The sequence below is a fragment of the Eutrigla gurnardus genome, assembly GCF_963514095.1.
Source record: "Eutrigla gurnardus genome assembly, chromosome: 6".
NCBI lineage: Eukaryota > Metazoa > Chordata > Actinopteri > Perciformes > Triglidae > Eutrigla > Eutrigla gurnardus.
Window position 1 is genome coordinate 12820261 of NC_139920.1, and position 22905 is coordinate 12843165.

The 22905-nt window shown below is 41.0% G+C and overlaps 2 protein-coding genes across 4 annotated transcripts in view; one reads left to right on the forward strand and one right to left on the reverse strand.

Annotated features, from left to right (window-relative positions):
• The window catches only part of fnbp1l (formin binding protein 1-like), a 40845-nt gene extending 37154 nt beyond the window's left edge, over window positions 1-3691 (forward strand). Inside the window, exon 17 of the mRNA XM_084011716.1 lies at window positions 72-3691. Within this exon, the coding sequence (XP_083867842.1) occupies window positions 72-79 (8 nt within the window). The 3' untranslated portion in view covers window positions 80-3691. The remainder of the gene's footprint in view (window positions 1-71) is intronic.
• Window positions 3692-5476: 1785 nt separating this feature from the next.
• bcar3 (BCAR3 adaptor protein, NSP family member) overlaps window positions 5477-22905 on the reverse strand; it is a 56280-nt gene continuing 38851 nt past the window's right edge. For all 3 annotated transcript variants that reach the window (XM_084011703.1, XM_084011704.1, XM_084011705.1), the window contains 13 exons: window positions 14954-15082; window positions 13224-13349; window positions 12327-12443; window positions 11896-12128; window positions 11193-11293; window positions 10641-10775; window positions 9783-9980; window positions 8746-9359; window positions 7369-7484; window positions 6714-6885; window positions 6391-6502; window positions 5814-6017; window positions 5477-5732 (listed from right to left, as the gene is read on the reverse strand). In XM_084011703.1, the coding sequence (XP_083867829.1) occupies window positions 5554-5732; window positions 5814-6017; window positions 6391-6502; window positions 6714-6885; window positions 7369-7484; window positions 8746-9359; window positions 9783-9980; window positions 10641-10775; window positions 11193-11293; window positions 11896-12128; window positions 12327-12443; window positions 13224-13349; window positions 14954-15082 (2436 nt within the window). In that variant the 3' untranslated portion in view covers window positions 5477-5553. The remainder of the gene's footprint in view (window positions 5733-5813; window positions 6018-6390; window positions 6503-6713; window positions 6886-7368; window positions 7485-8745; window positions 9360-9782; window positions 9981-10640; window positions 10776-11192; window positions 11294-11895; window positions 12129-12326; window positions 12444-13223; window positions 13350-14953; window positions 15083-22905) is intronic.

Consider the following 22905-nt stretch of genomic DNA (forward strand, 5'->3'; position numbering starts at 1 on the left):
TCTCAAACCTCAATCAGAGGTCCACCTTGTGTGTCTTGTAGTAACTCACTTTCTCCTCTATGTGACTGCAGGTTCCTGAGGGCTGCAGGGTGGCCGGGCCATTTGATTGGCTGGTGGAGGGCTCATGCTGATTGCTGATTTAATGGTGGTGGGGGGTGACCCAAGAAAGAGGGTGATGAGGGGGGAGAGAGAGAGGTAGAGGGGTAACAGGTTTGCATGTCTGCATGCTAACATATCCATAATCAGCAAATCATTCTGGGTAAAAGCCAAAGAAAAAGCACTAATGTCGTTTCATAAGTGGCAGCCATGAGAGATGTCCCGCTATGTCTTGCAGGAGTTTCTGACAAAAGTTTGACACAAGCAGCAGTGAGTGGAAACCGCCGTCACTGCTGCTGAAACTGCCGCTGCCAGACTTCAGTTGAAATAAAACAGAAGCTGCTTTCTTCCTGATCTTCACAGGTCTAATAGATGGGACTTCTGTGATGGCTGCACATGTTTAACAGCCTTGTTTAGGGGCAAATCCAGTCACATCAGGAATAAAGAACTGCAGATGTTCTGCTCTCTGTGGGTCCAAACATTCATGTATCACCTTGTCTTTACCTTTGACCTCCCGTGTTGCGGAAGGGCTCAGGGTGCTTGAAAGTTTCAGCTCACAGATTTATCCTTTAATGGCAGACAGGAGCAACTCCCCACAGATTCACGTCCTGCTTTGTTCTTTAACGGAATAGTTTGCCTTTTATTAATAACATTAGTCTCCTCTGTCGGTGCTGGTCAAAGTGTTAGAGGAAAAGGTTTCTCTTAAGCCTTTTTTAAGCTACTTTTGTTAGCATTTTTTTCACTCAAATCAATTGGTTTTTATAAACCATAACATAGCATTTTGACTTTTGTCAGTAACTTTGTGATGAGCTGTTTTTTAGTCAAACTGTTATTTCTAACATCAAGAATGGATAAAACATTTTAATGTTTTACTTCTCATAGTCTGAATTAGATTACCGACATGTTGACTTTGCACCAAAACCTAAGTCCAGCTCCTCATGAGAGAAAATAAGTCACTAACGATGTCAGTGCTGCACTCATCCCTGTCGTCGTCGTCATCATCTGTGCTCTGTTGGTGATGTCTGTCTGCCTGCCTGCCTGAGCCACTCTGCTTCTCATGCCTGCCTCCATCCACACAGTCGCATGTCCCAAACATGATCAGGTGTTTCATCTGTGCCTTTTAACTGCAACTTCACAAGTATGTTTACAACATTGGCTGGGTTGTGTGTTGAATGCTGCGTCATCCTGATGTTGTCATGGAAACCTGGCATGAGTATGATCTGTCTTCTTGTGTTTAATGTTACTCAGCGTTACTCATTGGGTAGATACCAGCACTATCAGGTGAATACAGGTCCTCTCTAGCCCCCTCTTTCTTTTCCCACCTTTCCTCTCCTTTTCATCCTGGGTTGTAATACCACTAGTTGACCAGCAGATGGGAGCCTTCCCTCACCAGACCACATCTTAGCTCGAGCCGGACTGGGTCGCTCTCAGTTCCACCGACATAAAGGGGAGCTCCGGCGTCTTTGCAGCCCGACTCTGCCTTAAAACCCCACGTTGTTTTACTGTGGAGGGATTATTCCACACAAATCTGGACGTCTGCTCTTCTGCCTGACTACATCTCCCATCAGCCACCTGGGCTCAGCCTCGCTTCCCTGGGGACTCAACTGCATCTCCATGAAAAGTTTTTTCTCCATTCTTAATCACTTGTCTTTGTGAATGTGATGACATACGCATGTATGTATCAACTACAGGTATGCACGTTTATGGAAGACCAAACACGCCAAAAATCAGTGTAATTTTGGCGTGCTTGGCTCTCCACACTTTAATATGTGAACGTGTGTACATGTGCCTGTTACACGCGTGACGTTAGTTGGGGTTGTTTTTTACCATTTGAATGATTTTTTTTTATCTTTTACGTCATGCTGAATGTGTTTCCGTGGTGATTGTTTTTAGGTTTATTTGATTGACACTCTTCATGAGAGACAACAAGGTTTGAATTGAACTGATGCACTTTGACCTGAAGTACTACAGCATTTGAATCTGATGAAATGAACGAGTTAATGAAAGAACGGATGAATGAAGGTCTGTGTTGTCTGCTGGGAGGGCTGTGAACTTTGTGAATGACCACTGTGTAGCAGCAAGAAACGAAAGCAGCTCTAGTAATGTTCTCTTCCTGATGGTTTTTATACTCTTTTTGTAACTCTTGACAAGCAATGACCAACCTATGTTTTGCATGATTTTTCTAGATTCATTCGTCTACCCTCTGATGTTTGTTTTTGAACCAATCACTGTATCTCTTCGACTTACACTTACAAAACTACACACCTGAAGCAAAGTTTGACTTCCTTTTGATGCTATTTAAGACAAAAATGTTTTGCCACTAATGATTTGGCTGCTTGTCCATCTCAACTGCAGGTGGCGACGCCTCAGTTGTCGTCTGCGTTTCTTCGATGAAGCTGTGAAATGTACAGAATGATGCTGTCGGTGTTGTTACTTGAACTTCGGTCAGGCTTCTCCACATTTTACTCTCCGATCTGTGATCATTTTGCATCAGAGAAATATTTCGTCATTGGGAGAAATTTGCTTTGCGTAACTTAGACGATTTCACATGTTGTACAGTCTAAATGAACAACCTTTGAACAGAGCCTAGCTAGCTGTTTCCCTCTGTTTTCAGTTTTCGTGCTAAGCTAAGCTAACCAGCAGCTGGCTTTAGCTTCAGTACAGACGTCAGGTGTCGTGGTGGAGATGGTGATGTCAACCCTCTCATCTTAACTCTAACTAAAAAAAAAAGCATGTTTGCATAATAGCACAAAGAAAGTAACCAGTTTCTGCAGCCTGTGGTTTATGCTTTTTATAATGCAGCCTTGTAAACATGCACAGATCCAGCAGTGCTTTCTGTTTTGTGTACACATCTGATGTAATGGTTAGCTGCGGCTGCTAGCCTGCTTGTGGTTCCCTTAAATGAGGTGAAACTACATGTTTTTGAAAATGAATGTTGCATATTTAATTTTTTTGGTTCCAGTGGTGATACAGTCCCACTATTCAGTTCAGTTTCTGTTTAAAAGCAGTTAAGGCTGCAACTAATTGGTCTTCATGAGTGATTTATTATTTGTAATTGTTCTCTATAATCTATAAAATGTAATATAAAATAGTGAATAATGCCTATTGAAAGTTTTAACAGGCCAAGGCTATGTCTTCCAATGTTGGTTTTGTTCAAGAAACACTCCAAAACCCAAAGATATTTGATTAACAATGATGTAAAACAGAGAAAGGTGGCAAAGAAAACCCAAATCACACCACTTTTAGCACTAAAACCAGGATCTTGGTTGTAATTGTAAATGTGTACTCAGACATTCTCGCAGGACATTTTTACGAACTCTTAAACGGTACTCTCCAAATATTTCACTTTCTCCTCAATTATCCTCCTTCAGGTTGTTGTTGGCATGTTTGGAGTGTACTGTCCCTTTAATCGAAGAATACATGCTGACAGCAGCAGCTTTGAAATGAGAAAAATCTACTAATAGTTATTTTTATTTGCATTTCATATACATATAAAACCTGCAAGCTAAATATTATAATAGCCACTGTGCTGTAATTCAGAATATTATGCAAAGACACGATAACAAAGCAGCTTTGAGATGTTAAATACGATGACGTTCTTGTACAAACAAAACCTGCCAAGCTTCTGTGAGCGAGTAAAATATCTGACGTCTTCTTCTACATTCCTCTTCTTTTAAACTCTGATTATCATGTTTGTCCTGTGGAAACGTACACATTATCTCAGCTGTTTTAACTCTCTTTTTATCAGCATCAGCATTCAATCACAGTCACTTAAAACAGCAGCGGGTACGAGGTGATTCTACAGGATATTAACATCCATGTAAATGTGTTTTTACCATGTTGTATATGTTGTAATAACCAATGGCAGTACTTCTCTTTCCATATTGTGCACATCTTCTTACTTTGAATGTTGTCAGACACTTTGTGAACAAAATGCTTTTTTCCCCCTTCTTTCAAGATATTGTTCTAATAAAAAATACAGCAGCAAAGAAAAGTGGATTTGTTTTTTGTGACATTTTATCAGCGCAGGAAGCCAAGTGTAAGTGACCTTTTAGTTTAATACTTCAAAAGTAAATTAACTTCAAAATGCAGTCAATATCTGGCAGAAGTAAAGGAGTCGACGTCTCCTGCATTAATGTGAATTCAATCAAAGTCAGCTGACCTCCGCAAATCATACAATATTTATTAAATCTCACCAGTAGTTCTTAATAATATAAACATGAAAATCATTTTCAGTCAGTCTCCTACAGAAAATATTTACACTCTACTATTAACATGCTAATATTTCAAATATATACAACTTTAGTCTCTCACACCTTAATTAACTTCTGTCATTTAAAAACATCTTGGTTTATGCAGAAACAAAAAAGATACAGCTACATTTACACATGTACAGGACGCTTGAATTGCTGCTACGAATCAGATTTTCTGCTCCTACAGAATGAAAATACACTGAAAAACATTTTCTGAAGATCTTTGATGATTTGGGCGAAAAACACCTTGTGGAAACCTTGTTATTAAAATTAAGTGAATTTGTATATGTCACTGTATATATCTTAACTATCTTTGTATCAAAAGTCACACAGAGATAAATGCAGCCAGCAACCCTATTTGAACACTTTCATACATTTATTATTTCTAACATACATAGACATCCACTTGAAATCTCCGCCTCTTAATTTGTGTTATAATGCTGATTTCACCAGGAACACATTCATGTCTTAAAGGGGTCCATTTTACCTTTAATGTACTCGCAAAATCTAGAGCTAGTTTTCTTGTTTAGACTTAAATGAAAATGATGTTTTCCATTCATTGGAATGTTACAGTATATTTAAAACAAGTGCCTGTTTTGAAAAAAAAAAATACATTTTCTCAACTGTCCCCCTTTAAGCATCTCTCGTCTGCTTTTATTCTCACACCGTCCCTTTAAACAGGTCGAGTTTAGCTGTGACCAAACAGCACTTTTTCCCATTTATTTCGAGGATTTTTTTTTCTATCACCAAAACATGGAAGAATTGAATGACCTGTGGATACTGCATCATCTGATCTCAGCAATCGAAATAAGTGAGTAAAACGTAAATACTCATTCCTGTCCCGTTAATATTCTTGTCTGCTTGTTTTAGATTCTAAAGTCTCATAGTTCTATTTTACTGGTCACCGATTATTATTATCTTATGGAAACATGTTAAACTTGGTTGGAAAATGACACTTTAGTGAAATATTAAATGGTTAAAAGGTCTGAAACCAAACTGGTGTTTATTCATCTGGAGCAATAAGACCATTGTGATCAGCTGGTTGGTTTCCTGACATCATCGAGCTCAGCTGCTCTACTAGAGAGAAGCATGTGAAGTTACGGTGCATTTCTCTCCTTCCCTTCGCCACGGCTGCTTTCTGATCCACCTGATGTTCTACTGAAGTCCAAAGTGCATCCGGATGCCAGTTGTCCCTCAGGTGAAGTCAGATTAAGGTTTGTGTTTTGGGCGAGGGCTCAAGTTTCCGTGACAACGCGGTGAGGATGAGGTTGAATTTATTGTAGCGATCTGACTGGTTGACTGAAGCTCCGCGGCTTCCCCACAGCAGCCGCAGCTGAAAGTCTGTTTTGAACACCTCCAACAGGTCTTCATCGCACAGGAACCCTGAAGAAAACATTATGACTGTTATGTTTATACGTTTACAAAAAAAGGACGTGTTTGTGCGCGACCTTTTCTTGTTTTTACCTTGTAAGAGCTTCTGTGTGTTGGCTGTGTAGCTGTGTGCGTTGTGTGCCACGTCGCGTGCTGCCTCCAGGTGGCGCAGCATGATGTCACAGCCCTGGTCACTGGTCTCCCAGAGCTCCGCCCCCTCAGGTGTGATTGACGGACGCTCCATCAAAGTGAGGAGGGGCAGCAGGAAGGGGACGCAGACCACCGGAGGGGAGGATGCTGCAGGAGGAGGAGGGAGGGCAGTGGGTTCAAAATGGGGGCTTGTCTTTTGTGTGTGACTTACATTTTAAACATTCCTACATTTCTTTAAAGGTGCTGAATTCCAAATTCAGAGCGTGTTTATGATTGATGGATGTTAAGAGCCGTGTGGAGAAACCACACAACGTGTCTGGCACATACCGACATTTGGTTAATTATCTCTGCACTAGATCTTAAAGGAGTCTTCAACTTTTCATATTTGGAAATGTCAAATGTGAAAGAAACTTTAAAACTAGAGATACGCTCAGTTTTAAAGGAACTCAACAATAGTCAATATTTTTGCTTCTAAATGTTTAAGTTTTTTGAGAAATGTAAACATGTCTGTGTTCAGTACCTGTGCCCTCATGCAGATTCATGTAGAAAGGTTTGAGTATTTTCTCGTAGCTGATGGCGGTCTGTGTGTAGTTTCTTCGTAGAGTCGTCCATGTTTCCTCCAAACGGCTGATCTGCAGAGAAAAACGACACAAATTACCATCGAGGAGGACAAACGTGGTTTCTGAATGTGAAAGAAATGGTTGAGTCGTGTGCAGTTTTAGTTGATCAAGTCTTACGGGTTCAAGACATAAAACTGGTGCAACATTTCTAGCAGGTTATGTATTTTTACAGTGTGTGTGTATATTTCTCTGTTAGATATCGTGTTTGTTGTGTGTGTGTTACCTGTGGCAGGTCCAGAGCTTTCATCAGGGCGGTGAAAGCAAACAGGTCGCCCACCGTGTCCTTCAGCTCCAACGCCACCAGAATGATGCGATTCAAGGTGGACGCCCGCTCGTCCACGCTGCCCGTACATCCCAGAATATCCACGGCAACGCCTATTGCCATGGTGTGGTGTCTGGGAGACCGAGGAGGGGCAAATTATCAACACCGACTGTCACCACTGCGATGTCTGGTAATGTCTATTTCTGTTTCTAATCTGATCCTTCAGTGACTGTCGCCTCTGTGACAGGAAGGACAGTGACTCAGCAGGTATGAATCACTATTGTTGTCATCTCAAATATCAATATTGAGCAGGTTGGTGCATCAGCTTCACTTGAACCAGCTGTTTCTAACCTTTCTAGCTTGTAACCCCTTAATAAAAAGACATTTTAGAGGTGTCAAGAACTGAAACAACTTCACTAGAAAAAGACCACTGGGTTAAATTTAAAGGAACGGTTTGACATTTTGGGAAAATAAGTGTATTACTTTTATAAAGGCAGAGCCAGGCTAGCTGTTTCCCCCGGCTCCCAGTGTTTATGCTAAGCTAAGCTGCAGATGTGATGCAACATTTTGGCATTTGTGTGTGTGTGTATGTGTATGTGTGTATGTGTGTGTGTACCTTTCCATCAGGTCCAGCCTCAGCTGTCGACCGTGCGGCAGCGTCACCAGCTCCAGACCAGAAGCAACACCCATCTGACCTTTGACCTCTGGAGTCACCCCGACTATCCTCGCAACCTGGAGGAGAGAAAAGGTCAATTACATTTAATTGTTTTACCTACTGCTCTTATTGGGTCTATGTAGTGTGTGTGTGTGTGTGTGTGTGTGTGTGTGTGTGTGTGTGTGTGTGTGTGTGTGTGTGTGTGTGTGTGTGTGTGTGTGTGTGTTTGGCCCAGGGTTGTTTTCCTTCCGAGTGATTCTCCTGCGTCATGAGAAACATTTGATTGCATCAGCTGCAGGATATAAATCTAATTCTGTGACACACGGAGCATCTGTGTGTCACAGCACCAGTAAACATGTTTATCTTCCTATCAGACACACACTCTTTTATGTTGTAGCTCAGCGTTATTAAATGTTAATGAATGATTTATAGGTCCGTTATAATCCATTACTAAGAACAACTTTTGCATTGCAGTGTTGTGAAAAGTCTCACTGATGATGACGACACTGATGGTTTACTAGGAAGTGAGAAATAATAATTATTATAATAATTCATCTTTAATGCATCATTTATAAACGGCATTATTACTGACTGAAGAAATAAAAGAAAAACAACAGCCAAGGGGATTTTTCCCAATACTGCAACACAAAAGGTGTTTTTGTAGATGGTTTTTAACTGATCTGTAAAGCATTAAGAAATTACTTATTAACCATTAAAAAGCTATTGGTTTCCATGTTTAAATCTTATAACGAGTGCTTTATTATAGAGTGTAGTATGACGCGCCTGTACAGGATTGTGTACACTTATCTGTTTGTTTATTTTTTACTTTTACTAAAACACACCCAGGAGGGGTTATTTATCATAACTTATTGCACATCTTTTGCTAGCAGCTTTTATGTCGGCCAATAAGTAACACGATGTTGTAGCGAGGAAACTTTGTGTTTACGGTCATTTAGAAAAGCTGATACTATTATATAGTTTGTCCACAGGAGAGTATTATTCAGATTATTTATGTCATGAGAATAATAAAATAAGGAGATTAAATGCTTTGGAAATGGAATTTGTAAATCACATGATCCTCCAGTATGTTTAATTATATTATAAACATATTTTAAGATGAGATTTTCAGTCGCTATGTATGTAAAAAATAAGATTAATTGTTAGAGAAGTTAAAATACCATTAGATAATTACGTGTGTGTGTGTGTGTGTGTGTGTGTGTGTGTGTGTGTGTGTGTGTGTGTGTGTGTGTGTGTGTGTGTGTGTGTGTGTGTGTGTGTGTGTGTGTGTGTGTGTGTGTGTGTGCGTGTGTGTGTGTGTGTGCGTGTGTGTGTGTGTACCTGGCAGTCGGCCATCAGCAGGTGTCTGGCGATACTGTGGTGATTGTGGCCGAGCAGCAGCTCCTTCGCTCTCTTCAGAACCGTCATCTCCAGCGGTTTGTTTTCCAGCGGCAGAAGTCGAGACCCGAACTCTGCCGGCCTGAACGTGGACTCCGTCTCTTCAACCGGCCGCTGGAAGCTGCTCTTGTCTTCCTTCGCCTCCCTCCCTGCGTCCTCCTCCTCTTCTTCACTGGTGTTTTCCAAGGCAGCGATGGCGTGATGGTAGGAGCTTCGGTCCAGTCCTTTCCTCCCTGCCGCCTCCTTTCCCTCCCCCTCCTCCGCTCTCCCTCCCTCCCCCTCTCTCCTCAGCCTCTCCACGTAGCTGCAGAGCGGAGGCGGAAGTTCGAGTTCTGTGATGGCGTTCGGGGGATTTGATCCTCCCCACCCCAGCGGGCTGCAGGACCTCGGGTCTGCAGGGCTCGGCTGCAGCCGATCAGTCCATCCTGTTCTCGCCTCTGAATCTGGATACTGAAGCAGTTCAGCAGGTGAAAGTAGAGAACTGGAGGAGCTGTGAGAGTCTGCAGGCAGGAGCTGATGGAGGAACTTCAGGGGTTTGACTGGAGGCACAGGAGGGCCTGGAGAAACGACCAGAGTATTAAGAGTTGCATACTTTAAATTCCATTACTTTTGTAATTGGGGACTTTAGGTTAATAGATAGTAAAAGTTATAATACAGTTATTAAAATAGAATATGAGCATCCAGAGCAATTACAAATGTCGTTAAAGAATATTGCAACTAGACAGGACAATTCAATTAGACTGAAATTAGCTTTTAACCTTTCTTAAAATTCAAATAAGTGCAGGCTCTCTGTGCCTCAGAAACTTTCAAATGTAATGATAATGATTGGGTAATGATTTAGTGATGTTTAAACTCTTCCCACTAAAGCTCCGTGTGACATGATGAGCGCATAACAAAAGGTATTCTTCTCTCCTGATACATTTTTAAATCATTACTAATTTGAAGAAAATGTGGATGCATTTCATGAAAGATGAAGTTACCTGCGCCCCTCCATGTGGAGCCAAGAGCTTCCATACAAGAGGAGTCCAGCGGAGGTGCAGTTAAACTGGGGGAGGAGGAGTCTGTGAGGCTGGAGGGGGGGACCAGTGGCTGTCGAACCAGTCGAGCCAGCGGCACCTTGCTTGGTTTGGGAGGCGGTTTGGGACACAGCTGGCTGTCGGAGCCCCGAATGGCCTGGCCTGTAAACACATGAGCAATATGTTTTATCAGACCAGATCTAATCAGACAATTGTCTTGGTGTCCATCGTTAAGACATTTGTCATCTGATTTCCGTGGCGGTTAACAGTAAGACCACACACTCTTTTACTTACGTCACTTTATTTTCCAAATTTGAATCAGAGAACCAAAGATCAAAACACATGAAGACAGGGATACATTTAATTTACTATTCCAATGCAGACAATGGCAGGAGCAAATAAGGAAGGTGAGCAGTGTGTGTGTGTGTGTGTGTGTGTGTGTGTGTGTGTGTGTGTGTGTGTGTGTGTGTGTGTGTGTGTGTGTGTGTGTGTGTTTCTGGTTTAACAGCAGATAAGAATCTTGCTGTTGGGACATCATAAATGTTACAACAGGAGCAACAAAGCTGTCTTTTCTTACCGAGATCACTGTGCTTCGCCTAGGTTTTTTGTTACTTTTTATTTGGTTGTATGTTTTTTGATTTGTTTTTATTTTGCAGCTTTTGTGAGGCACGCTGTACAACATCTTTACTGTGGTTATTGTGCTTCGCTGCTGAATGTGGAGGAGCCTTTGAAATGTGGCTACTAATCAGAATATAAATGCCAGGATGGTCTTCAGGTTGTAATATTTATGTGTTTCTGTTTTTGTTACAGACTTTTACTGACCTGCCAGAAGCTCTGCAGATCTCCGTGGGACAGAGGGGCTCAGCACCGGCTCACTGCCCGTCCGAAAGACCGGAGACTTGTGGTTGGGGCTCGGGAGGTGAGGGTCAGGAGACTGCTGGGACTGAGATTTGGATCCTGGGAGATATGAAGGGAAAAGGTGTGCAAACCAAGAAGAAAATGTGAGGAAAGGAAAATGAGCTGATTGTAACTCACAGACCACGTTTTTGTTTTGTCTTTCAGATTGTATCCTCTAAATTAGATTTGTTTTATCAAAATCTGGACAACAAAAAGTGACAAACAAGCCTCATCTAAAGGTAAAAGATTTTACACCAGTTTTGAATAATCACACTCAAAAGCTGCAATAACTCACACCTTTGCCTCTGTCTCTTCACCAAGCCATTCAGTGTTACAGAGAAAAACAAAAGAAACCCTGCGTATCCTCTACACCTAGGCACAACTTTCTATCATCTGAAAGGGGCTTCAGACGTTGTTAGACGATCTTCATCTTCGTCTGAAGCACACTGAGGCCTTAAGAATCTGACTTCCACTCACCAAGAGGCAGGTAGCTCTCTGATTGGTGCGCCTTGAGCGGCCGTCGCCTGTCTTGGACCTGGTTGAGACTTGCTGGTTGACTGCCACAGCGATCCTTCGACCTGAGTAAAAAGGGGAAAGCATTATTGACATTAACCATTATTATCCTTCCCTCCACCGCTCCCTACTCCTTCCTCTTCTCAGCACCATATATTCATCTTTTCCGTGCTGCCGCTCCGTCTCTTTACTCAGACACATATGGACTTGTACATTAAGCTCCATGCACTTGTGAGATTACACACTTCTGTTCCTTACAGCAAAAAAGCACACCATCTCTTTATGTATAGAGGACATATGGAACGTGTGGTGTATACATCTGCCTAGATGATGAATGTAAACGGCTTGAAGCTATGTGCTAAAAGCAGGAAGGGATTTAAAGGGTTGATTTACGTCTTTCAGAGAGTGTGAGATAAAGAGAAACAAAGAGAGAGGACGACTGAATTAAGGCGGCGCTCCATTATTCAAATGAAGCAGACAGCATGTTATTTGGTCTGTAGCCCTCTGCTTAGTTTCAGTAATAGGATTGAGTGGCTTGGAGCTAAAAAGAACATCAGTCTTTAATGCTGTATTTGTCAAATCTAACAAGCTTTATATGTGATTGTCTAGAAACAACAAATTTGTGTTGGTGTGAATCAGCCTGTGTGGGTTTGTGGGAGCGTCCAACCTGAGCTGGCTGCATCGGCTCATGCCGTTGTCCCGGCAGTGAGCGCTGTCGTGCACTTTGTGCGTGTTGTCGTGCGAGTTTCCGTTGGTGATGTTGAGGCTGAGGCGCTTCCGACTCCGCCTCTCCTGCGACATAAGCGCCTCTCGGTGGTGGCTGGACAGCCCGTATTTTTCCTCCAAGCAGCGCAGCGGCAGCCCTCTGTTTATTGGCTGGAAGATGATGGCTCCTGCCACCTTAAATGCACGGACACAAGATACACGTCAAACTACGGTAAACTTAACATGTTTTCTCTGTTAAACGTTCTCTGTTGTTTACACTTTACATTACACATTTGGTTACTTTATGTGTTTCCACAATAACTTCCATATTTTAATGAACACCAACAAACCCATTTTTAACAGTTCATGTGTCAAACATTTGACCAAACCCACCTGGGAGACAGGTTTTCTGTTGCCGACATAGTATCTTATAAGTGCAGGGACGTTGTCAAACCCTTCCCTCTCCAGCCGGTACTCAACTCTGGAGTAGGCTTCGTTCAACATCACGACCTGAAGGAGAGGAAAAGGTGTTCATTAGATTTTATTTGGTGATTTCCCAACATTTTAAAATGTGAAAACAAAGTCACCAAATGTCACAGGTTGCATACGTCTATGTGAGCAGTATGACCTTAGAGTGAGCTTCACTTAAAAAAATGTTAAATGTAAAAACTATTCACAAGAAAACTATTAAGAATTTTTAATTTTTTTTTAAACCACGCTGTTTCCAGTGTTTCCAGTTACATTAATTAAAACTACAGTTAGCCGTCAGCCATTAAGCAATATGTTTTATATTAACACATAACCAAATGACGCTATGATGTAAAATAGATGTTGAGCTTTTTGCTTTAAATTTATGATTATGATTAAAATATGTTGAGACAGGAAATCTTTGGTGAAGGGTGAAAAAATAATTTCCAACATGTTTGCTGAAGCCAAGACAAATAAACAGGAGCATCAATAATAGCATTAGCATAGCATTTTTAATTGGTCTGATTAACCGGTATTTGTTATTTATTATTGATGGTTGTACATTATTCTTAGGTTGTCTTTAAGGTGCTTTTTATTTATAACTTTCCAATTATATTTTAATCAGTGCTGATTATCTTGGGAGTTTGTAACTCAGTGTAATTCCCACTTTGACCGTCCTCACGGGGCTTTTTTAATTTCAATGAAGCTTTCCTAGTTAACAAAAAGTCAATACAATACGTTTTGTGAGATGGATTTTGTTATATTACATGATACACGTTCAAGTGCTAATAGTTTTATATGAATTAATACATGTGTTTTTACCTTCTTGTTGATCTTAAAGTGCTGAGCAGCATTTCGCCACTGGGAGGTCAGAACGTAACATCCTGGACTGGACAACGAATCACGGATCAGGAAATCTCCGTCACGCTGCACCAGATTCTCTGCAACCTGGGATTATATGTGGGCACACACACACACACACACACACACACACACACACACACAGGCACACCGTGTTTGTTTGTAGTCCAAACATTTAATTAAATCCAATAATGGTCGGCTGTTCTACTGTTACCGTCTTCATGAGCTCAGTGCCGGCTGCTTTTCAATGGTTACATAAGACATGATGATATTTAAAGTCTCGACCTCTTACAGTATTTAACCAGCTAGAAAATCACCAGATTTTATATCTATGTTTTAGAAAACAACTTCCATATGAGAAATGTGCTCTTTGATTCATTTTAAACCCATACAGATATATGCAGTATAACCAAAGAAGATTTCAGCAGAATCCCCTGACTGAGTTATAGCTCTCAGTCCATTAACATTAGTCTTACAGTTGTGTTTTTTTTGTCAAACTACTGTTTCCAAAGTTAAGAATTGCACAATCAACATACAGAATGTGTTCTGTGCCTGCAAATAGAGCTGAAACAATTAGTCAATAATTGACGGAGAGAACATTGATCAGCAAAGATTTTGATAAATGATAAACCCTTTTAGTCTTATCTTAAAAAATATGCTCAGTTTCTACTCAGTTTCTACTTCTCAAGTCAAGATTTGATGCTTTTCTTTGTCATACATGATAGTAAACTCAATATATTTGTCTCACCATTGTTTAGATAATACAAGCAATTTGTGTTCATCATAATGGGAATCTTTCTAACATCATAATGAGAGTAATCTGATGATAATGAAAGTAAAAGTAGGTTGCAGCGTTCCATGCAAACACAAAATCTTATTCACGTGTAAATGCGACAATAGATGATACATTTGAACATATTTTTAAAAAGCCTTTACTTCATTGAATCAATACACAATTAAAGCAGGACGGATGGACGTCATGACATCTAATATTTCATTCATATATCAAATGTGGCTTTGGCAGGGGAACCACAGGCTGAAAATGTTTCTTTCCCACACATTTACTACCTCTCTCTCTCTCTCTCTCTCTCTCTCTCTCTCTCTCTCTCTCTCTCTCTCTCTCTCACCCCCCCTCCCTTCCTCTCCCTTCACAGACACACACACACATGCACGCAACACACACACACACACACACACACACACACACACACACACACACACACACACCCCTTCACACACAGTTACAGACTTTAATTAAGCGAGTGTTTGTATAGTATATAATGGTAGTTTAGTTTAGCCAAAGGAAGCAGCTTATTAAAGATGATTACGTCTCAGAGCTGGCTTTCAGAGGGAACACACAATCTCTCTCTCTCTCTCTCTCTCTCTCTCTCTCTCTCTCTCTCTCTCTCTCTCTCTCTCTCTCTCTCTCTCTCTCTCTCTCTCTCTCACACACACACACACACACACACACACACACACACACACACACACACAATGCAGAAAGAGCTTTTCTAATACACTGACAGTATGTTATAACCCAGGCTCTGCTGCTAAGGCCACTATTTGAATCTTTCTGTAAGCTCTGTGTATCCAGTATGACAGTCTAATAATAGGTGATCTGGTTCAACAAGTTTTGAAGCAGGCTCTGAAAGGGAGGGACTCATGACGCATGAGATTTCTGTGTGTGTTACCTGTCTGGGTATCGCTCCGTGATACCACGCGTGGCTTCTCGGCTCCTCGCAGTTCATCTTCAGCTCTTCCTCCAGCTCTCTGCGAAGTTTCTCTGAAGGGCAGTCCATGATGAACTGATCTCTGGAGAACTGGAATACAAATAACACACAAAAGCAGAGATTAATAAAGGGGCCGACTTAGAGTTACTAGTTACTATCTCAGATTCATCTTGCAACCTCCAACAACAATTCATTCAGGACTCAGTCATGAAGCTAAAGCCAAAGCTTTGGTGACAGCTAATAGTTAGCATACTTATTTTGTGTATTTTCTAGTATAAATGAACTAAATGCATTTATTAGCAGTAATACTTCTACTACTACAACTGCTATCGTCACTGTTGCTGCCACAACTACTACTACTACTACTACTTATAATAACAATTATAATAGTTTAATTAAGTAGTTTCAACACACATTCAACAAAAAGGAAACACCCGAGTTGCAACCATTTAAATCAGTGCAGTTTACATCAAATCACAAAAACACATCTTCCAAACAAGCCTTCAGACTTTTTTAAAAGACAAAGTGAAGTTTAACTGCATGGCCCAAAATCACTAACTTGCCTCACAGGACTTTACAATCAGTGCAACCAACAACACACTATATCCTTGAAACCATATTGATTGACAGGTGACATGAATGAATATGAAGAGTTTAATTTAACCTGACAGATGATGAAATGATTGATCAGTCAGTTAAATCTCGACGAGCCCAAAACGTTTTGAAAATTGACAAGTGAAGGACGGAACGATCTGCTAACAAGCCGACGGGATGCAGAGTCAGCACAACCACCTGCACCACAAAATACACACACACACACACACACACACACACACACACACACACACACACACACACACACACACACACACACACACACTTACATGACAGCTGCTGGGTCTCTGCATCGCTCCCTCTTTGTCCTTTAATCAAATACGCACTTCATATCTAGTCTAGTCTATCATGGCAACATTAGTATTTATCTCTAGCATTAAACAGCTCGCTTTCACACACACACACACACACACACACACACACACACACACACACACACACACACACACACACACACACACACACACACACACACGTCCCTTTCTCACGCAACATGTTCTCACACTCTCTCCGTCCTCTGTGATTTTCCTATCTAGGCTTTCCATCCTGACCCCACCCAACTGCCCAGACCTGCCTCCATACACACCCTCACCTGACGTACATAAACACACACTGACACACACACACACACACACACACACACACACACACACACTCTCTCGTGACGCAAGCACTTCTCTCAACTTTCCATGAGCGTTGAGGTGAAATCTTTAGTTTATATGTACTAAATACATTTTGTCTATGGTCAGTGATATTTTATTAATTAACCTCCTAAGACCTGAGCTCTTTTTTGGTATTCATTTTTAATTTCTCTTTGCTATTTGGGCTTATTAAAACCTGATAAGTATGAAAGCTAAGCATCATCTTTTGACATGATATAGTCCTCCGTTAAGCAGAATTAAGTATTATGGTATAGACAACCCAAAATGTGATGTCCACGCATGTGGATGCCAGGTCTTAAAGGAATACTTCACCCATTTGCATTAAGCTTTGTATCGTTAGAAACCTGGAAGTATTTTTGAATGGAAAACGTGCATAATTTCCTAATTTTCCCCAGAGACGGGAGAGCTCCGTATTTCTGTTCTGCAAAAGAGCCTCCAATGAAGCAATGCCATTTTATATCATCAGAGATTGCTTTGGTTAGAGGGGGAAAGACTACAACACTAGTTCCTCATGTTTTCAACCTGCCTATAGGGGGCGGGACCCACCGAGGGTACAGACCTGTTACAGATCAGTGGGACCTCACTTCAGACTCAGGGTGTGAGCGGAACTGGATCCGTCCTTTTATTATAAAAAGAGGTTGAGTTTACTAAAATAAGTGCAGATGCGACTTGTCAGTAAAGTTTAAGTCATGTTGTCTGTGTTCTCTCTTGTTGATGACTTTGAGACGTGTGATGTGTGAGTGCAAACTGGTGGGGGACGAGTGAGGGGGGACAGATCAGTGGGAGTGGCCTGTGAAGCTGTGTATTGTGGGAATTGTTGTCTTTCATCCACATGGGCCAAAAAGTCACTGTCTGCCTTTTCTCGTCAAGAAGGCACCAAATTTGAAATGTATTTAACATTTCGACTACATATATGACCACTTTTAAATACAGATCCTTGTTTCCACCAGTGGAGTATTCCTTTAAGTAAAACATATATCTGAGGTTGATAGTAGTGATCATGACAACATTAATGTTGAAAAGGTTTTGCCGATCCCACTGAGAATCAACACGTCTGAAGCTCTTTAGAGGTTTTAGCCAAAAAGACGGAGCCATTTTTTTAATATTAGTTGGCACACTAAAAAACAGAAGGTAAAATGGAAGCCAAGAAGCCGACAGATTGCCAGAAAAGGAATCCAAAGGGAATGTCCATGTTGTTTATTGCAACTTGGGTGTGATTTCCCCACTGGAAATCATCGGCAGGTCCACATGCTGCTGTGACAAGACCTTTAACAACACACCCCAGGATATTGAATGTTAGAGCCCCGAAGAAGACTTTGATCCAAACCTGCTTGGATGAAGAGGTTCAAGGCAGACTGAGCTTACAGTGAACTACAAGGCTGGACACACACACACACACACACACACACACACTTGGAGATGGAATTATTGAACCATGTACATGAAATTGGAAAAATGTTTATAACGTCCCCATGAAACTGAAACCTTGTGCATCCTTTCATCTCTATCCCGCTCTCTCTCTCTCTCTCTCTCTGTGTCTCCCTCTCTCTCCTTTTCTCTCTCTACCACTCTTTTTCATATTTTCTGTCCGTCTCCCTAAAGTCATTACAATAGACCCCTCTGCCTTCAGTCTCCACGTCTCCTTCCTTGACAGGAAATCACTGTATCCTATTACAGCTTCTGTGTCATAATGCACATGTACTGATTTTGTTTCTCGATTGAAAAAAACACACCAACCAGTGCAGCCTGACTGTACAGTGCTGTACAGTTTGATTGTGTGTGTGCGTGTGTGTGTGTGTGCGTGTGTGTGTGTGTGTGTGTTGGTGCAGCAGTGGAAAGTACATGGGGCTGTATAATTGAACCTTCATTCATTCACGTCCTGCGGCTGCATTGATTTCACTGTATGGAAACAGATTCTATGCACAACATTATTGTGCATAGAATAAAGTAGTTTGGCCATTTGGAAATCTATTATTCTACTCTTTTTTAAACAAACAATGCAGTGAATAAATAAAATGTGAAAGTCTAAATCATTTTTTACATTTATTGTATGAATTTCTTCAACAAACCCTGATCCCAGTTTGGAATTAGTAAAGTTCATCCATCCATCCATCCATCCATCCATCCATCCATCCATCCATCCATCCATCCATCCATCCATCCACCCATCCATTCATCCACCCATCCATCCATCCATCCATCCATCCATCCATCATCCATCCATCCATCCATCCATCATCCATCCATCCATCCATCCATCCATCCAACCATCCACCCATCCATCCATCCATCCATCCACCCATCATCCATCCAAATAACGCAAACACACACACACACACACACACACACACACACACACACACACACACATCTTTCTGTGCGTGGAGGTGTAAAATCCAAGTAGAAATCAATAACTAATAATAAAAAAAACACACACAATGTAAATAATAAACACTTAACATGCTCGTACCAAAGTGACAGTTGATATCCAACTTTTTATTGCATTATTCCAGTTTTTACTTACTAACGACCCATTTTGTTTCACTTTCTGTTTTTTTTTTCTGTTCACATCAGTTAAAGGCAGTATGTCACACCCATTACTGCACTTTCTGGGCAGCATGCTCATCCTGTTGTACCGGCATTACATAACACATTTAGACCGAGACAAATTGGGTCTAAACTGAATAAACTGAAAGCATCTGAGCTGGTGGCTGTACTGACTTCAAGTTATTTAGCTTGTGTTAGAGCTCTAACAAACATCATGTCTTTTTGTTATGGACTATAATCACATCTTCGATTACATTCATTAAAGCAATACAATGCTTTTATATCTGCAAGCACACAGCCACCACTGTAGAGAACAATGGTAGGAAGGAGTCAAGGACGTATGCAAGGAGGGTTGCCTGGAGATGTAAAGGGAAAAATGGATGGTGTAGCTAAGGAAGGACAGACAGAAGAAGAACTGAGAGAGAAATAGGAGTGAAGACAGATGGAGAGAGGAAAAGGAGTATGAATGGAAGAAGTGAGGGAGAGCGGGATGGAGATGGTGAATGGGAGTGTTTTTTTTTATAGGCTGGCCTTTAATAAGACCCTGCAATATGATGTCATCCTCAGAGAGCAGCTGCATTTATTCTGTACCACCCTGTGCATATGGACCACAACACAGTAGTGAAGTACAGTGGACCGTACTGACCCGCATGTCTTTCCAACAATCCTTTCCTCTCTTACTTCTCCTCCTCTTCTTCTCTTACAAGTTAAAAGAAACTTCCGGATTGAGCCATGAAGAAGCCTTCACTGCCTCCATACTTGCCTTCATGGTAACACTTTTATGTCCCCCTTGTCTACAAACATACTATAGTAGAGTTTTAAGCTGATTAATTATTTGTTAACAACTATATTGCCTCCAGAGAACTCACAAGAGGAGGGCATAAACAGAGGATGAATTAAAACATTAAAAGTCATCAAAGGAAAATTGCTGACAAATACCACACATTAATTTCCCATTCACCACAGGGATTAATAACGTATTTCTGATTCAGAATAAACACTTAACGATGCCCTAATCGTTTCTGCTGTGGCCTGAATTTTCTACTAGAGTAGAAAGTATTCTCTTAAACTCTTGAAAGGTTTGTGTGTACGGTTGGAGATGATCTGTGAGTTCAAAACCAGGTCTTGTTGTTCGCTGGGACAATCCAGTCTGAGCTGGTGTGGACCAATCAGGAGCAGCGGACTACTCTGTAAGCTGCTTGGCCTTTTGAGTTCAGTGAGGTGAAGACAAATAACCTTTTAGCATTATAATTCTGATTCCTCATCATCTCACACACGCATGTTCACATGCTCACACTAGTGGACATTATAATCCCTTTTTTTATTATGACGAGGAAAAGCACTGAAAATCGGAATCGTGAGTGACATCTAACCAAAGAGCATTACAGCTATGAAAAAAATGATGTAAAAACCGGCAAGAAGAAGCTCAATTTAAATCATGTTGACAGAAAACTAAGTGGCCAAATATTGCAGGTTTTCCACAAGAGCCACAATCCTCACAAAGTTTGGTCTGCTGTCTATCTGGTATTTCCTCTTCTCTTTATCTCTCTCCCTTTTTAGTTTTTGTCTCTCCCGCTCCTCGGATCACTCTGTTTCTTGCTGCTACTGCATGCATCCATTCAGATGTCAAATTAACTCGAGGTGAAGTTTAAAAATGTCACGACATGAATGCAAACTGTCAGTAGCACAGCTAGAAAACATCCACAAACAAGTAAGAAAGAAAACGTCATCTCTCCACCTTTCAACACATATGAAATGTTTTGCAATACTCTGGAAACTCTATGAAAGTTTATTTCTTTTAAGCACTTTTTTAGTTCAGTGCAGTCTGATAATAATGACAGCACACAGGTTTTCTGTCTCTTACTGTACATTTGATTGTATAGACTTAAAGCTGTGGACGCGCTTTAAGCTTTAATAACTCTTTTGATTTCAGGATCTCGACATCTTGGCTCCAGGATCACAAGGTCCCCCACCTTTCCTGTTTACTCACAACTAAATGGATACTTCATCCTGCTGGGTCCTCAGGGACACATACAGGAGATCATCATCAGATTCATCTCTAAAAATACAGCTACATGGGTATGTGTGCATCAGTTTCTACAACAAATCTAGGATTTGATATTATATTTAGTATTTCATTTAACATTATTTTAACATTGCTGTGGAGAAAATCCCTGCCAAATGATTATCAAGAAACAAACGTTGCTACAAATATGATTCCCCCCACCAGAATAAGTCTGAGGCACTTCATAGTCAGCTGTTGTAACTAAACTATGCACTGAAATCATTTTTCGGAATCATCTTGAAGCAGGAATGGGCCTCAGAGTTACAAAATCATGCTTTGTTTTATCTACAATGCATATTTGATCATGAGCTATAGAAAGAACCATGTTAAAGTTTGTTGTGTGGTTAGTATAATCTATGGCCAAAGGCTGAATTGAAGCTGGTTGCTGTCAGACTTAAATCTTGCAACTTAGACCAGGAGATGAACGTTGGCTGTCTATAGGCTTTAGATTTAGAAACGCATTTAAGTTTTTGGATTTGGATCCAATGATTTGGTTAGTTCTTGAAGTGCAAAGAGCTCAAACACTCAAGCTCTCAGTAAACTGCATCATTGTACAGACAGAAACATAAGCTTGTACTTCAAGAAGCGGTTGATGACACACAGCTGTTTTCCTGTTACTGTACTGTGCTGTGTGTTGTTGTGTGACAGGTCGTGTCCCACCGGGAACACATGTAATCTGTATGTGTAAATGGTTACTGAGCTGCTAAGCTCTGAATAGAATTTATAAAGAAGAGTGCATAAAATAATCTGCTCCATCGTTGCGTCTCGTATGGTTTACTGGGATTCAAATGGGTCAATGGGGTCTCTCACTGAAGGACAAGATGGTGTTGATACAGACACAAGAAGCTCTCTGGTGAAATGGCTTCCTCCCAAAGAGACAGATGGAGGAGAATATAAAGAGGGGAGTGAGGGAAATGAGAATGGAATAAAACCTCAGGCCCTTTGGAATCAAAAGTAAAGTCATGAGGAAGACACAGATAGAGGGATGAAGACAAACAGAGATAATAAAAAGTGTGTGTGTGTGTGTGGGGGGGGGGGGGGGGGGGGGTGCAAAGACGCCAAGTCCCATCAAAGAAGAAGACAGAGCCATATTAACAGAGAGACTCTCTCTATAAATGGCTTTGGGATCAATAGCAGTATTTACTACACATTATCTGCACTACACAGCTGTCCCATTAGGACTCATTTTAGAAATACACTATTAGTTTCTGTGTGATGTTACAAAGGTTTGAGTTCAAAGCTGCACACTGACTGTTCCAGTTGAATTCTGAGGACTTCAGTGGTCATGTGGGTTAGTTATATGAGGTAAGAGATGTTTCCTTGGATAATGTTTTTGAGTTTACCCAGTTTCATTTAAAAAGCCCAGGAAAACACAACATTTGGACACAAGAGGGCAAACTCTACTGATGAAGAATGTGTGATATGAATGAAAGCTCCAGAACAGCTACTGAATAGACCTCGTAGTGAGGTGGTCTTGAGTGCTCCTGGGAGGTAAGGGAGAGGTCATCAGATCTGATGCATTATCTTGGTGAGTCAGTAAAGAGCAGAAACATCCACAGTGGTGGCCTCTGACTCCAATGTTGTTTTATATTTATTTTGCATTTGTTGGTGATTCAAATGAATCCAGTTGTGTTGTTATAATTATGAGTTGACATTTGTGTTTGTCTTATTGTTGCATGTTTTAGTTTCAATTTCCTTTATTAATGTCTGGTGGTGTGGGTAAGAATTAAAACTATTTACTATGAATGGGGAATAGTAACGGCCTCAGTGGAAGCTTATGTAAAATAAAAGATTTTGTGCAGATTTCCATCGGTCTCACTCTGGATGAGATCCGATCACCTTTATTTCATAGACATGCATTCACACCCCACATTAACATGTGTTTTCCTTAATCCAGACTGAGGCTGCATCTCAATAGCAGATATGAATGTGGTCCAGGAGGAACAGGAGCGGCCGTCTCATGGCTGATCTACGGAGGGTCAAACCGCGTCCCCTCTGCTCCGCTGCATGCTCCATCCAATCAA